Source organism: Melanaphis sacchari, unplaced genomic scaffold (assembly GCF_002803265.2).
Source record: "Melanaphis sacchari strain LSU unplaced genomic scaffold, SCAv2.0 Contig2_pilon_pilon, whole genome shotgun sequence".
Lineage (NCBI taxonomy): Eukaryota > Metazoa > Arthropoda > Insecta > Hemiptera > Aphididae > Melanaphis > Melanaphis sacchari.
In genome coordinates, this window is record NW_020271173.1 from 742887 (window position 1) to 761450 (window position 18564).

An 18564-nucleotide genomic window follows, 5' to 3' on the forward strand; every position below is an offset into this window, starting at 1 on the left:
GGAATATACACACTGTGAATATAACTATATTACACTATACTCATTTTATTTTGTCAATATTTGATAAGAAAAAAAACCCTTAACCTTAACATATTATTTAATAAAACTATGATAAATGTACAAAATTAAATTATTTTGTATACGTTTGCATAATTAATAATACATACGACATTATATCTTAGTTGATGAATATAAATAATATTCAGCTAAGATAAGTGCCTATGTTTAAGCTGTAAGTGTTTTTTTTTTAAATTAATAAGTAATAATTATTATAACGTCTTGAAATATAGTCATGTTAAGTATTCATTATCACTTAATACAGCCTGTATATTATTTATTTAAACCATTTTCTAGAAAAAAAAATTGAATTAACTACATATAACTAAAACCCATTTAATGATGATCAAATATCAACAAAATATTATACGTTATAATTTATACTCAATGAAAATCGTATATACTGATATATTGTAATAATATACATAACTAATTCACGATACATCATCCCTATGAGAACATAGGTAATGAAGATAAAATAGTCGAGATAGATATTTCATCAATTACATAATAATGCGAACATTGGAGTATTAATATTATTTGTGAAATTTTGTCATTCAATCGTGGGATAACAGTGTATTTAAGTATAATATATAAAGAACTAATAGTTTTTTGGTAAAATAAAAATATGGCATTATTTAAATATAAATAAATGCAATTGTGTAACGACAAAAACAGTTAAAAATTCGTCAAAGGTTATCGACTATAATTTATAAAAAAAAAAAAAAAAATGATCGAACATTGATTATTTTGTTATTTTGAATTAGTACTTATTTAAAACAAAATTTTTCGGAGAAATATTTGTTCGTAGTCTATAATAATAAACATTATTTTCCATACAATTACGTTTTCAAATGAATTCGTTTCTTACATTAAATATTTTTAACGGAGTACCGTAGTAATTATTTTGTAATATTATTCAAAAAATATTAATCGCAAAAACTTGAAACATTCCACTATAACTTATTATTTTTTAGATACACAATAAATTTTTTTAAATATTAATAGATACAAATTTTATTTTTAATTTTTATTTTTTTATGCACATGGTTCCCATTGGCTGATTTTACTGTCGTTATAAATATATATATATATATTGGATATTATTTTGTTATAGGTATTTGAATTTTTGAAAAAATAGATATTGAAATGAAATAACGGTTTTAATTATTTTATTGTAATTCAAAAAAAATATTATTCGAAAGGATTTAAAATATTTTTCTATTTCTTATATTATTATAAACCATACAAAATAATAATATATTATAGAGATAATGCATTTATAAAAAAAATCCTTTAATTAATTGCTGTAAAAGAATAACTTATATTTTTATGTTTGAAATTATGAATTAAAATACCCTACCGTGATCATTAGTATGATTACTATGACTTTTTATGTTTAAGATAGTTAGAATATTTTTACATGATTTAATTGTCTTTTTTAAATTATACTGTTTATGTTTTTTATTATTTTCGTTTTTGGCTAAGTCTTTTTATTTTTTAAGTCACATTTTTGTGGGTAACTAAATAAATTTAAGTTATAATTTATTGTTATATATTATAATATAATTAAATAAATAACAATTAGATAAGTTAAAGATCAAACTTATTGATAATGTACTGATATAATAATTCGTGTAATATATTTAATAACAGTGTTAATTATGACTTATGTAATTATGCTATAATACACTTTACTTATAGTATAGATATTGACAGTCGAAGTTTTATACTTTATGCCACTATAGTACATTATTTTTGTTGGTACCTACTAAGCTACTTATTACAATATAGGTCTAAAATAGACAATCGATTATCGTTATTATGAAAATTATAAATCTTTATGGTAAATATACATTGTAGCTGCAGCAGCTAGATCGGACCGTAGACCGTAGTTGATAAAAATTGATGATAATTAAGCATAGCGATGTCCGATGATGTATAATTATTTTTTATGACGATAATTTCAGGTAAATAATCAAATATCGACTATAGATTTATCGGTCTATGACCTAAGTTTATAGCACGAAGATTGGTTCACCTACAATTGTCTCAATCCGCGCTATCGTTTTTGGTAAATTCAGCCGATTTGAAAATAGGCAGATACACGAAAATAAATTAATGCTATGACAACTTACAATATTACTTTTACTAAATATTAATATTAAAAATTTTAATTATAAACTATATTTAAAAATATAAGCCTTTAGACCTTCTCTCTGCTCAGAGTCGTTTTTTCAGATAAATTTATCATTGTATTATAATTTAACGCATACATTAAAGTGACATACTCATTATACTCAATAAAACCTAGTAATACAGCAGAGCGAGTTTATTTACTTGTAAATTAATTACGTAATAATTAAAATATTGTTATTTGTGGTTTGTATTAATAATAGGTACCACCTACCTATACATTTTTAATAACAAAATCGAAGGTTTAAAATGATTATACATTTATAATACATAAAGCTACTGTGTATGATCTTGAATAGTAAAAAGTCTGAAAAATCCAATAAAAGTCGAAGAATAAAATTATTGGACATTATTATTATTATATTGTACCTAAAACTTAAACAAATATTTATTATTTAAAATAAGTATTTCCAGACATTGTTATTAAAAATTATACAGTTATTAATTATTATTATACATAAGTATAACATCACTACTTATTTTTAGTAGGTATATAATTTTAGCATACAAATATTTTGTAAAAACTGTTTATTTTCTGTCCATTTTTGCTTTAGATTTCTTGTCATACTTTAACTTTTTCATATCCTAGGATGGCTGAGTCTAGTTAATTTTTTAAATCTGATAATCCAACTCTCTTGAAAATTCTGTTAGTTCGGTGTTTCCACAAGTTTGTTTAAAATCGTAACATTGTGATGTAGCGGCAAAAATCTATGTAATAAGTTATATATATATATATATATAATATTATGATAATATGATGGTCACCTGTAGTATAATCAATAATCATATAGATTTCATTAAACTAGTATATATTATACTTCATGTATTTACCTATGGCTATTAATTAATTATTTTTTGTACGTGGAAAAAAAGATAATGTAAATGAGACGCAGCCGAGACCTACATAATATACATAATATTACCGGTTTCAAGTTTGTTTTACACGTGAAACGACATGATGAAACGCACGTGTTAGTCATAATATGCATTATATATGTATGTATATTTTATATAGGCACATACCGATATATATCTAAATCGTATAGCTACTACGAATACAACAGTATATATTCATTTTGATTTATGAAACAATTAATATTTTCGGCATCCGGGACATTTAAAAATAATTATTTATTATTCATTGAAACCTTGTAGGTAGGTATACAAAAAAATTAAATTTTTTCCCAGTAGAGAAAAACTATATATTGCAAGAAAATCACGCACATCTAATATTGACTTATGAAAAATCTATACGCATATCTATCTTTAATGTTTTAATATATACTTTATTTCCGCAGTAAAGTGTGAAAAATAAAATAAAATAAAAAATTCATCAACAGTTACTACTTAGGCAACTACATAATATTATATACCCACCCAAATAATCACTGAAATAAAGAATATTAACAATTTATTTATAAATATTCTATAGCGTCTCTAGTTATTTTATATCGAAATAATTTTATATTTTATTAATCTATATTCATTTATTATTATAAATTTAATATTATATTATAATGCATAAACGTGTAAATATGTATAATATATTTGTTTAGTTAATGATTTAATGTATGATAAATTTCAAAAATAAATACAATGTTAATTGAAATATTAAATAAGGATTATTTTTGTTTAGAAAATATCTATATCTATACATCATGAGTGCTAAAGTATGTTGATTAACAATAATGTATTCAAACATCATAAATCAATAATATATGAAGTAAAAAAAATGTATATGTTTTTTTAAATATTAAATCGAGTCGATTTGTTAGAGCTCTTTCTAGTGAGAAAAATGTTGTCGATTACTTTCCGTAACGGGTAGTACGTCCTCCGAACGTTTTGGCACGGGTTTTATAGATATAAATAATAATATGCAAGTAGTAACGATATATTATTATTATCATTTGGTTTTTAATTTTTCTATATTTTAGTTAATTTTGTGTTCATTCAATTTTAATTGCATGGTACACATTATTATTAATAAATAACTGATGTTACTGTGGTACCGTTAATAATAATAAGGAAATAATTTAAAATAATATTATATAGGCGTACATTGACATAACAAGAGTATTTAAATATCTAACATCGTACAGATTAGAAAGACGTATAGTTAAATGAATTCAGAAGCGTTAAAAAAAAAAAATAATAATAAATAAATAAAATAAACTGTTTAATTGAAATTTAGAAATAAATAGTATAAAACGATTTTGAATGATTAATAAGCGTAAAGTGTAATATTTCTAACACGCGTAAAAAGTAAGAAAAAAATTAAATTTTAAAACAACTATTTTGATTTTATAAATATTTATATTGTGAAATACTAACACACATTTAGTTAAGTTAGTATTTTTTAAATTATTTACCAATAAAAATATTACGATTGGAAATTTATAATAAATGTATATATTTTTGTACTCGTTTTCTTTAAAATTTTTCTGCCTTCTACTCGATAACAAATTTCCTATTAACCTTTTACGATGTCCTTAAAGATATAAATTATTTAACCTTATACTGCAATAATATGCCGAAGAACTCGTTTTTATAACAATTGTTATATTATGTTACTTTTACTCACATAATGTTAAATTAAGTGTCATTCGTCGATATTAGTTAAAAAGTACAGAAATTATTTTATCAATACAACGATTTTTGATTTAACTAAATTATTGAAATTAAGTTAAATAAAAAGACATCTATTAATATTATATACTCATGCAGACACTATAATTAATAATTATTTTTGAAAAATTGTCAATTATCTACTTATATTTACAATTTTTTTTTTTTAATGGATTAGAAGTTATTAAGTAGCTCAAATGCACTAGTGTAGAAGACAGCTATTAATAAAAAATCGTATGCAAAATTATAAAAACGTAATACATTTTTAGAACAAAAATAATATTATGTAGGTACTATGTTAAAGTTATCTAGTGTCATAATTTACAATTAAATAAATTGTTATGTATGGCATAGTCTATAACGAAAAGTATTGTATACATACTAATGATTCAATATGAAACTATCATATATTATTATATGAAATATATACTAATAAAATACAAATAATTATTCTCAAAAATTTTCGATGTAATATGTTTCCGATACTCCAACTAAATGATACATAATTACACTATCTTACATGTATTAAGCATAATAATGCAGCTATAGTCTGCATAAAATATTCAGAAATGGTTTTCAAGACAACTGAAAATCTCAGCTGATTGTTTCCTTAACTTTAAATAGTCATCTCAAAATATGTAACGGAAAAAGGCGATAATAAAGAAAACAATTAATGGAGTTTCGTAAATGGATAGATTTTTCCTTTTTCGTGAATCATATCTATATAGTTAGTTTTAACATTTTTACCATAAAAATGTTATATGCATAGATTATATTTCTATTAAAAATAATTATAATAATTTTAAGAGATTATGTCTAACAAAGATACTAAAATATCATTTAATTAATATTAATTCATTATTATAATGATATACATATAATTACCTACTACTGTAAAAAATAGATATATCTATTTCGCTTATTAATATGTTAGATAATTAAATAGTTTACAGTAGGTATCATGTTTTAATACTTGATTTACCTACCAATTTATATTAAGTTAATCGATAGCATAATTATAATACCAATATAATATACCTATAATATTTATAAATTATAATTAAAAAATATGATATCAGTTTTAAACGAAATATTTTTTGAATTTGAAATTGTATTTTATACAATGTGACTTCTATAGTTTGTCACACATCGATAAAAAATTATTTTATGAATCATTGTATATTTTACATTACATTGACTATAAAGTGATATAATATTTTATGTATAGGTACCTATCATATCATATTGTTATCTACCTTGATATAATATAAGACAGCTATACAAAATGACCATAATTTAATAAATTAAAACTATTTGAAAGATTATCTTTTATGTATATATATATATATATATATATCATATATATCATATATATATATATATATAATGTGTGTGTGTGTGTGTGTCTCAGTGTCTCATATTATAGACATACAAAATACTCATTAAAATGTTATTTACAACTTATTTAAAACTGGATAAATTCAAGTATGCAACTATATAAGTATGTTACAGCCGCATTCGGCTAGATTATTATAGTTTATAAATTACTAAATCGGTACGGTACTGCAATTATGTATAATATACACAATCACTTATGTTCCGTATTCACAATAATATATACATACATACCTATAATACGGTCGATAAATCGGCGTTTGGGCATATTTTGTATTTTCTGTATATAATATACACAGTATTATAATATTAGTTGTAACTCGTATGCACTTCTTCGCGTCAGGATTTCGTTGGAATTCCTATATATTATACCCGAATATCGTTCACTGTACTAATAATTATGTGACGATCGACAACTACCAATTCTATGTACATGTATCTATTAAACTATATTATAAATATATAAGCTGTCACTATATACTACTACCGTGATTCAGGTATATACTCGATGTACGAGTTAGATACACAACGCGCCAACTCGTTTGTCATCGACAATATGTAATATTATATTATAATAATGTATGCGTAAAGCGTTCGACCGGAAAAATCTATGATATAATATTATAATGTATGGTGTAAAAAAAAAATAATGTTAAATGTTAAAGAACATTTGGCAATGAAAAACGTGCAGGAAAATAATAATTCACGTGGACATAAAAAAAAAAAAAAAACCCGCGCGCGCGTGATGGATGTTCGGACGTCTGCAGCAGTGAATTATTATAATATTATGTATATAATACAGAGACCTAGACCTAAAACGACTGGTCGCGTTCGACGTTCTTTACATAATATTATTATCTATAATCATAATAATATCAGACGAATGAAAGTTGTTCTGGAATTTCTATAATGAATCATCGGCAGTTGAAAAAAAAAATAATAATCATAATATAATTAGAGGAACGATTTGAAATGTGCTCGTACGACGTACCTATTATTATAATATATTATAATACCTATGTATAATATTTGTATATTGTACATTATCTGAGGCGGCGGCGACTATTGGTTGACGTGGTGGTGGTGGTTGCAGTAGTGGTGGTGGCGGTGGTGGTGGTGGTGGTGGCGGCGGCGGCTGTACTACACTTGTATATAGATATTAGATCGGACAACGGCGGCGGATCTTTCCATTGAACGGCGGGTCCCCCACTGAGCCGACCCTACGCTATAAAACGCATTTGCCCGCCTCAATTTGAAACAGTCTACGCACACCGAACCCTCGAGTTACACGCACGTTGTCTGTTCGTTCTTGTACGGTCTTATATCTGCTCGTCATCCGAAGTCTCCTCGTCTCTTGGAACTTTTTTCCGGCTTTCCGCTTGCTCATATAGAATTCGATTTTTTTTCGAAAAATTATCCTCGTCTCGTTTTAATATTTCGTTTGCATTATATTCAACATGACTTTGGAATCCTTCGAAACCACCATGCGTAAAAATGATAGAACTCTAGCACCAGGACAAGAAGGCTCGAAAATGGACACGGCCGCCACCAGCCGCCGTCGCAATGCTTCCAAGTACAACATAAATGCGATGCTCGCCTCGACTTTCTTCATGATGTTGTGCTTCTGCTTGTTGTCTAACGCTGGAGCTGCTTCCTTACGCAAAGAAGTAAGTCGTTCGTAAAATATTAACTATAATTTAAATAGTACTTAAATTATTTTATGCCATTATTGCTGTATTTTTTTTTTACCTCTCGGTTTATCTCCAAGTCAATATTATAATGTGTTTATTAAACTTATTATAGAATTTTTATCTAATGTATCTATTGTTGTTTTTTCAGAGAGCAATAGCGTCCTTAGCCATTGAGAGTACTACAGCTCCAACCAAAGAGTGCCATCAAAATACTCCATGTGGATGGGCCATTTACATTCCGTTCACCCGCCGTATCGATTATTTCATGAAAAACACGTGAGTCCATTCTACCGCTTCAAACTACAAACTATAAAATATAACAGTCGTTTTAACTGTGCTTTTATTTTAATTCATTACAGATGCATTTGCAACTCGTCTTTGGCGTGCTTGAAGACCGACGACGATCTGTCCGTGAACGCGTACGTGTACCGCTGCAAGGTCAGACCTGTGACTACTACGGAAATCATACCGACAACCATCTGAGATTTGGATGAGGGATATGCAGCGAAGCCGCGGTCAACACCACATCACTGGCGTTGCTTCGTCGCCACTGAACAGTAAATTTTTACTAAAAATATTCCTACTATACCAAATCTAATGTTCCCAAGTATCAATTTTTTTTTAAATTTTTGTAATTAGTTTTAAGAGTTGAGGAGAAGAAATATTTTTTATACTTTTAAAGCTTTTTTCATAATTTATTTTTATTTAGGTACTTACATAATATATTTAAAAATGAAAAATCATAAGTAATTAATATCGAACCTATATGGTTGTATTTAAAATCATTTATTCTTACACAATAATTTATTATATTAATATATTTTACAATATTACTATTTTTTCGTACAAATTTAAGGGCATTAGATTTAACATCATTTAACCCGTGTAAGAGGTTTCATCCTTTAGACTTTAAATCACAGTATTTTTATATTTTAATTTTTTTCACGCCTTAAACTTTAGATTGTAAGTTTATAATAATAAGTTAAATTATTTTTTTTTTGAGCCAGGCTACTTAACTATTTAATTTTTATTACAACTAACATTAGTATAATTGTAATGTTTATCTCATCGTCATTTAAATATGCTGATTAGATCAACGTTTTTATTTATTATTTTTTCAAAACACACTATTAGACATAATTAAAAAAACATACTACTGTTGTTTAATAATATTATTATTAATATTTATTTATTATTATTATTATTATTATGATTATTATAATTTTTATGTTTATTATAATTATGTCCTCTGGTTTTTTAAATTATTTTATTACTTTAATAAAGAAGAAAAGATAAGATTACATTTGCGTCTAATAATTATTATTATTTCTGTTGAAGTCCCTTCCTAATATGAAATCCTAATTCGTATTCGTTATTGTAAACCATATTGTATATTATATATACGCATATTATATTGTATGCGTACAGATAAACTCGGCACATCGAATGCGTAATACATTGTTATCATTTATAGTGATTTATCAATGTTTTACTAACGATGTATAAAAATATTACTCTAAATATTATTATGTGTGGAATGATCAATCACACGGGAACTTTACGAAGGCCAAAACGCCTGGACAATGAGTGGATAGGCATCGAAATGTACTCAAATTATATATCAAATAATAACAATATCAATGTAAAGTAAACACGGTGTCGTTTGCCGTTTGGTAATTGGTATGCCCGGCGTCCTACCTACCACTCTACTCGTTGCATATTATTTTTCTATGGTCTTACCGATTGTATAACAGACTGAGTGTGCGGTAATTATTGTTTGAACATTTTTTTTTTTTTGTATTTACTAATGGTCATTAGTAACTTAATCATTGTAACTATAATATACTTGTTACAATAAAATTAGATTGAAAAAAAAATGCTTAAAAACCGTACCCGATAACAATCACATCTGGCTCATCATAGATTATTATTATTATTGGTACACACATATTAATATTATTATTACGATTCTTCTGTCGTCATTCGTCTATTAAATACAAATAGATAACAATTATTATAATATTATCGAATACGAATTATTAATGAGTATTGACTCATCGACCAAACAGGTAAGTACAATCACTTATTATTAAACAATAATATGACCTTTTAAACAATCATTTTACTCTTGATTGCATGCAATAGATACGCGTGTATATACTATAATACTGTATAATTAGGCACTGTTTAATGTACACATATAATAATATAATAATTGGACGAAATTAATCTATGAACAGTTTCAAAAGAAAACAGCTCATCGTGACGTCACATAGACTAAACAAAATAGTTTTTAAATTTTATTATTATTTTAACGAAATACGAGGTTTTCATCAATAAATCATATAGATTTCGAACAATTACGTTTGAAAATCGACTTAATATTTATTTGAAAATTTAATTACATTGATGTGGTAAATGCATTTTTTAAAATTGGTTTCAATTCGAAATCGTCATCCATGTTTGGTTTTCAATGTAAACGAGTTGCCTCAAATGTTATAATCTTTTCATAACTTAAATACTTTTTCCTTATAATATCATAAGGTTAAAATTGATTTATGAAAAATTATTAGAGAGCACATTGCTATACATAAGTACAAGGTATATATCATTGTAGTTCCACATTCATTATTAAACATTACTATATAGTATATATATATATCATTAGTTAAAGTTTAAAAAAAATAAACTACTTACATCAAATAGTAATACGTAATAATCCTTAAAAACTTGCACCCATTTATAATAAATTATATTAATTACATTTTTATGAAACTTAATTAAAACTGTAAATGTATTTATCTATTTTACATAATATCATGTTTAGTCTCGCAAAGAGGTTTAATTTTTTATATGGTTCTTGAGTAAAAATATTTGAAGGCCTTAATTCTTAATGTATTACTTATACAAAATCAGTGTTAGAATTCATAGAAGGCAGGCTTTCGGGAGGAAAAAAGTTCTCTACTATTTTGAAAGTTTCATCCCTATTAATTATTTTTATAAAAACTGGAAGTGCTACTTTTTAAAACAATGGTTCACACACATTTCTTATACATTTTATTCTGTAAAATTGTATTGAATATCCTATTCAAATTAAAACTGATGAATATTATAAAACTTATTATTATTTTAAATTACGATACTGTATTAAAATATAATTTAAAAATAAATTAAAATTATTAGTGTAAATAAATCTTTATTGTTCATATATGTTTATATTAATGGCTCTTAATTTGTTATCATTACTGACATATTTTATTATCATAATTGATTGTTCGAGGATATTAGATAGTTGGGGAGTTTGGTCTGTGTTCTATGGGGAATTTTCTCTCGTAAGATAGATCGAATTCAATCATTTTAGAAGACGATAATTTTTTTTAAATCTATAATGTTCTCTTTCTTTATTTTACTGATTCGAGCTGCATAATATGAACTAATTAGTCATTGTTAAAGCGGGTGCAGGTACTAAATATGTATATTGTATATAATAAAATATATTTGGATTATAATCGACGAAGGTTATGTAAGCCCTAAACCCTTAGCTGTATATTATACGTATACACATCGTATAATTATTAATTGTAAGTGCTTTTTTGAGCTCTAGTGAATGTAATACAATAAACAAGCTATAGTTGTATTGGATTTGTTCAACAATGCTAAGCAATTAGATAATAGAATACGTAGTTGACAAATACGGTAACAAATCGAAAGGATGCCGATTTTGTCGTCTTCTGCCGTATCATAGACCCGAAACGTGGGCATTTAAATGATCGTATTACATGCCTATTAATATCTAAACGTAGCCGGCGCAAGAATTTCGAACGATGAGACGGGTGTGCAATAATTTATCTGTAGATAATTTCTGAAAGCATATTATAAAAATAATCATTGTAATTGCAGTATTCGTAAGTATTTCATTTTTATTTATTTTTTACTTTTTTTTTTTTTTTGAATATATTTGTTAAGCATTTTATATGGCATATTTCTAACTAATTATAATAGTAATTTATTTTATAGCAAGTGGTAACCATTTATGTAAGCAAAAATGATTCGATTTTCGTGTACCAAAATTAAAATCACATATAAGCAGTCTAGGAGTTAAAAAAAATAAGTTATTAACACTTTCAGAATTTCAAAAAATCTATTGATATAACTTCTATTTAAAACGATCCAGTAACTTTGAGTCTATAGAGGACAAAAAAAAAAAAAAAAAATAATAACAAAAATTTATTTATACCAAACACTTTCGACAGTATTTGTAAGAACTTATTTTTAAATAATTTATTCACATGTTGTTATTCTGTGGCATAAAATCAATTATTGCAGAATCTACCAGCTTGTCATACAATACGGTAAATTGTTGTTACTTATTAGATATAGTAACTAAACTTTATCGTATTGGTACGAAACACATTTAAATTCTTAATACATACAATATAATATTGTTATCTACATAATATACATTAATGTAATGTTTATGTGTGAATAAGTAATCCATAGCCTAGTCTATCGTACTTATGGTTCTGAAATTTGGTACATAGATAATTTTATACACGAGAATGTGTATCTCAGAACTAATTTTTTAATTTTTAATTTTAAAGAGAGGCTCACGCATTTATTGGCTCATAAAATACAAGTATTGTTTTGTTTATAGAAGACTGCTAATAGTTACTATTAATAAAGTAATAGTTGACATAGATATCATTTTAGACCTGTATTTTATATTTAGTCAATACATCACTCAAATTATTGTGTTAAAAATTTATGAAGCTTACATTTATCAGAGCTTATGATGGTAAATCTACTGAGATTATTTCATTTTCCCCCGTTAAGGATCAGCTAGTAATTTGTAAATTATAATGTAGTAAAATATTCTAACATTGACTTCTCGAGACCAAAGCAATTTTTTAATAATACGTAGTACACTAGTACGTAGGTATAGTTTGACGAGCTCAATGTCCATTTCAATGGACAATTATTATCTATATTCTAACTATATTTAGTGTCTTTGTTAAATTTTACTTTTATGATGTTGTTGACCCGATATCCATTATATTATTGGACTAAATATTTATATTCGATAGTAATCCCTATGTGAACTTTTTTCGGGGGTATAATAAACAACATTCACTGTAATGGACATTGGGTCTGTAACAAAAATAAAAATTAACTAAAGTACTAATGCAGTAAAAATAATAAATTGTCCGTTATGTTGGACATTGGGCCTTTAGGAGGCTATAATATACTAATAAATTACCAGCGTGTACTGAATATATACTATTACACTATTACATTGTATGTATTATTGTTATTTGTAAGTAAATACCAAATAATGATAATTATAACAATAACTTGTAAATGGTGCATTTAATATGCCTCAAGTCATATTTTTAATTGATGTACCGATAAGGCCTATAAAGGCCGATAAAGGTCTATTATACAGATTTTTTTAAATATATTATTATACAACAAAAGAATATTTAATGATGAGGTTTAAGAAAAATTGATTATTTAAAACAAAACTATATTATACATATTTCACAGGCTGTTCAGCACTTAATCGTACATCGTAATTTGAACAATAATTAAATTCGAGTTCATTATGTAAGAATCGATCTTGTTAGGTACCTAATACCACATCCTTGGTCATAAAAAAATATGATAAAACAGTAAAAACCGATTTTTACTGTTTTCTTGTAAAAATTTGTTTTTTTTTTACCTTATTTATTCTCTGATTATTTTAGTGTTAGAAATGTTTTGATTCAAAACGGAGTGATGAATGTTTGGTTTTAAAATGATATGTGTTTTTTATAAATGTATAAACAAACCATAGGAAAAAATGCCAATTTTAAATTAAATTTCTTTCTTGATGGGAAAGAAAGTGAATGTAGTCAGAACTTATAAGGAGTGAAAATTAAAAATTGCCAGTACTTTTCAAAGTAATCAGGAAAAACCAAAACAGATTAGGGGAAATGGGAATGTTTACGCAAAACTAGTTTTGAGTAAATCAATTTTCTTATTTTGTTGTAAATCAAAAACGAATAACCAAAGACAAATATTATATAAATAGAAATAATGTATATATTATTAGGTATATAAGATTATGTTATAAGATATGCATAAATTAAAATGTTATAAGTATTTTAATTCAATTTAAATATGCCAAAATATAGGATTAAACAAATATAAGGGGAGGAGTTGAATTTCTGCTAATACTTCTAGTCTAGAGACAATTGTTTTATAGCATTTAACTGATTTAAAGATAATTTTACTATTTTATTGATGTTTCTAATGTACTTAACTACCTACTTTTCAACGGATTTTACAATATATTGTAAATAACAGTAATTTATAGGGGCGTTCTTTATTGTATAAAAAATCTGCAATGAAAAATGTGCATAATGATAATTTATTTTCATGCGTGGTTTGTAGAGGAGTGTTTACGTGTTTGATGTTTGATCACTGACCAGTAACCATTAGTACCACCCTAGCAATGACCCACAGACCTGCGAATTTGAATCAACAAAAAGTAATTTGTAAATGTTTCATTTATGAAGCAGGAATAAAGATTTTACATCGGGAAATTTGCAAAAACTTAATCTTGATCAGGTCTAAAGGATATTAAATTAGTTCTAAATGTGTTTATGGCGTCTTATACCTTAACACACCGATCTCTGCGGAAATTTCTCGGTAAACGGTTGACACTGACTGGAAGTGATGAGACTCGTAGATGTATGTACCAATGTACCTATCGTATTTTGTCGAAAATTCGTTGCATTACAATATACTTTGGTCTTTACCCACTCACGAAATCAATTGATGATCAACAACCAATTGATACGGCGGCAAGCGTATACAGGAAACGATCAGCGAATGGCGACGACTATTTTTTGATAATATTTAACAACGAAAATCGAATATTTTTTTATTTATACATATGGTTTTTTTGGTTACAAAAATAAAGTAATTTTTCATTTGTCTACATACTTCATACATAAAAATAAATGTATTTTTGAAACTTTTACATTTAAAAATAACATGGCTGATTTTAACGAAAATATTATAAGTAATATCAGAAAATATTTAAGAGTATAGTTAAACGTTCGAAAGTATACCAAGTCCTATATCAATGCTAATTAGTTTACAAAGAAGCATACCTAATACCGATGCCAAGTTATCCGCGAACTTAAGTAAGTACACTAAAATTGATAACCATATTTATATTTGTTTATTTTTTACTGGGCAATGCTAGACTATACAGCTAGTAGGTAATAAATATAAATAATTATAATTGATAATAATAATAATAATAATAATATCATTGTATGCAGTAAGCATGTAGGTAAAATCAAATATTTTTAAATGATAATATCGGAAAGTAAAAGTTAATTAACTATATATCGTCAAAAATCAATCTCCCCCAAAATTAGTTGTTTTTAAAAGCTTTACAACTGGTTGTAAAATTACAAAAGCTTTAAAATCAATAAAAGTAAAGTTATAAAATAAAAATTTATTATTTTTAAAGATTCATTTATTATTTCTTTAACAATTCCCCAGATAACAAAATCATTAAGCTGTGTGTACATTTATAAAAATGTCTATAGTAGCACTGATATAGGATGGAAACATAAATTAATTGTTAAATAAAAAATAGACCACTTTCCAGTGAATTTATTTAAAATATTTAGTAAAATGTAGACGGATATAAATTTTAAAGACTATTAAGTTATACTACAATTACTGTATGTACACTTTCCACTTCCAAATTATCCATAATTTTTTAATTTATCATAAAGAATAAATATACATAATGCATGCAACTTTCATATTTGTAAATTATTTAATATGCAGGCAACCATGCATAAAGTAAAATAATATTATTAGTGATAACTCTTACGGTACCTACCTATTAATTTATTATCTATATAACGCAAGTAAAAGAGCGGATACTGGATAAGTTAAAACCCCCGACACGTAGTAGTGGGAGCAGTTATCGTCCAAATCAGAGAAATATTCATGAACGTGTCGATACGTTTTGTCTAATATGTCAAGTATTTAAATATTAGATATGTGTGGCTCGTGCGGAAATGCAATTTTAATTTTGGCCTCACTTTCGGCTCGTACCGCAAACCACTAAATATACCGCTAAATAATGTCTTTACAGACATATTTAAAGTTTTCATCCAGTAATCATTACATTTATACGTAAGTAAAAGAAAAGACTAGTACCTACTCAAAATAATTACAAAACAGTATTTTTACAATTTTATCATTGATTACAAATACTAGTATTTATACTTTATGCACTCGATATTTTTATAATCAATAGTTTTATATTTAATTATTAAAACCAAAATTAATGGTATTGTAACTTACGAAAAATAATTTTTTTTTAACAAGACTTCGAGTGCTGACAAACAATAAGATAAAAATAAAAATATTGCCGACGTTAAGCGTTGAGGTGTAAAGTCTTATTCATCGTATTGGCGTATTACACAGTGTGTAATATTAATAATAATATGAACTCGTAAAATCGCAATAATTATCCTTTCCGACAACATACATTATCTAATAAGTAAACATATTATTTTCAAAATATCTTTAAAAAAAAAAATAATTACTATTAAATCATTTTTGGTGGTATTTTTTCGAAGTTATGCCAAAATTATTAGTGTCAGTTTTTGTTTATATCATAATTAGGTACTTGATAGTCATTGGTCACCCTAAATTGTAACACTGAAAATTTTAAACGATACGTTGCCGCGAATATCCTCTCTAATAGTATTTAATTGTAGACACGAGACTTTGTATCTCGTCGACATTGTACGTTCGACTGAAATAGGCATATAGATATACATTATAACTCAAAACGTAGCCGAATAATTATTTTCGAAAAAATTGTAACTCGACTATATTCCATATTCAATCGATATGCGCGTCTTATTTAGATGTATCATTATCTTGTATTAGGTACTGCTACTACACGTTACAATATTAATGTCTAAATCGAGAACGAGCTTTAACGTACGCGCATACGAGTAGGTACCTATAGTCATTTTTCTCGTGTCAAAACTAGTATATCGGCGGATTTTCACGACTCCCGTTGAACGCTAACGAGTTATTAGCTTACGGATAATGAGAAACCGTGGGGTGCACGTGGGAGGATCACCGGTTGAAACCGTATTCGAAAACGTTCCAAGTGCTACGCAGTGAACACACATTGCTCAGCCCGGCGTCGAATCACTCGAATCGGCCCAAAGAATGAGATCCATGGCCGATACCGATTTGCCCGTGAACCGAGAGCAATAGGTAAGTACCTACACTAAAATCGAAATACATACGTCTATACACGGAGCCGTGCCGTGTATTTGTTGGATAGGTATAACACGCGATTAAGCATAATATTAGATATCGGAGTTTCAAACGTTTGACGCGCCGTTGTTTAAAGTTTATCGATCTTTCGTACGCGCGTGATATAATGATACACGATACACATATGATTTATATATATTATATATATATCATAGGAGTGCGCAGACTTCCGAGTCAGGTATGACTAAATTCAATCTGACAATCCAACCTCCTCCCCCCGTGTCGCGAAAAAAAAAATTATGCCTATGGGCAACCAGTATATCATTATTCGTGTAAGTATCTGTGATTTTTGTTCATTTTGTTATCAATTTTCTACGGCTATTACGCCTTATTATTTTTTTTAGGTATCAAGTACCCACCCATGTAAAAAAAGGGTCAAATGAGGTTACGCCCAATCAGTTCTACCCGTGCGCACGTCTATGATATAAATAACATCGAATGGAATTATTTAAAACTATTGATGACCTTCACACCTATAATAATTTTCAACTAATATACGAATTATAATAATTACGGGACGAACGTCTTTAAAATGTATTTGTGACTAAGCGACTGCATCGAGGCATTCTATATATCGATTACGACTACTTGATCCCCCGAGGTTCTGCGACCTGCGTCAACCATAATTAATAAATATTTGATAAACCATAGTGATTTTTTAATTTTAGTAGTCAATTTGGTAAACTTATTAACCCCACTAAAACACTTTTCAGTTGTGTACTTATAGTTGCAATACATATCTATAAAAATAATTTGCAAAATTATTGTGATACAAAGTTGTTTTCTGTGTTTCATCCGAATGTCTGAGGTAGGTACACAAATTGTGTCCCAATAATAAGAGTTGTGCCCTGAAGAAAAGTTGATTTTTTCATTAAAATTTTTGTTCAATACATAGGTACTTATTATTTTTATTCTACTTATTGTAGATTTTTACTATGCTATGTTTTATCGATGTTTTAACTTATCAATAGATACTTTTTTCATTTCAGAAACCTCAAATAGTTTAGTGCAGAATTTTTAATAATGTATTGAAGAAAAACCACAGATTGTAACTATTTCGGGGTTTCAACTGATTACTTCAGTTTTCAGTGATTTACAAGAAAATTGCTACAAATTATAAGACTAAACACAAATTTAAACTTTGTGTCTTTTAGTATGACTATATGCATGTTCGATTAAAAAAATATATATACAAGCATTAAGTTTTTAGATTTAGTTAACTTTGACC

The 18564-nt window shown here is 26.5% G+C and overlaps 1 protein-coding gene across 1 annotated transcript; it reads left to right on the top strand.

The window, feature by feature from the left end:
• Positions 1-7516: 7516 nt before the first annotated feature.
• Positions 7517-8641, top strand: LOC112596004. The gene is made up of 3 exons (XM_025341441.1): positions 7517-7940; positions 8113-8240; positions 8324-8641. The coding sequence occupies exons 1-3, from the start codon at positions 7731-7733 to the stop codon at positions 8445-8447; spliced, it is 462 nt and encodes a 153-aa protein (XP_025197226.1). The 5' UTR covers positions 7517-7730; the 3' UTR covers positions 8448-8641.
• The last annotated feature ends 9923 nt before the right edge of the window (positions 8642-18564 follow it).

Coding starts and splice junctions, on each gene's coding strand:
- LOC112596004 (XM_025341441.1), top strand. CDS start 7,731: ATGACTTTGGAATCCTTCGAAACCACCATGCGTAAAAATGATAGAACT. Junction 7,941..8,112: donor CTGCTTCCTTACGCAAAGAA/GTAAGTCGTTCG, acceptor TTGTTTTTTCAG/AGAGCAATAGCGTCCTTAGC. Junction 8,241..8,323: donor GATTATTTCATGAAAAACAC/GTGAGTCCATTC, acceptor AATTCATTACAG/ATGCATTTGCAACTCGTCTT.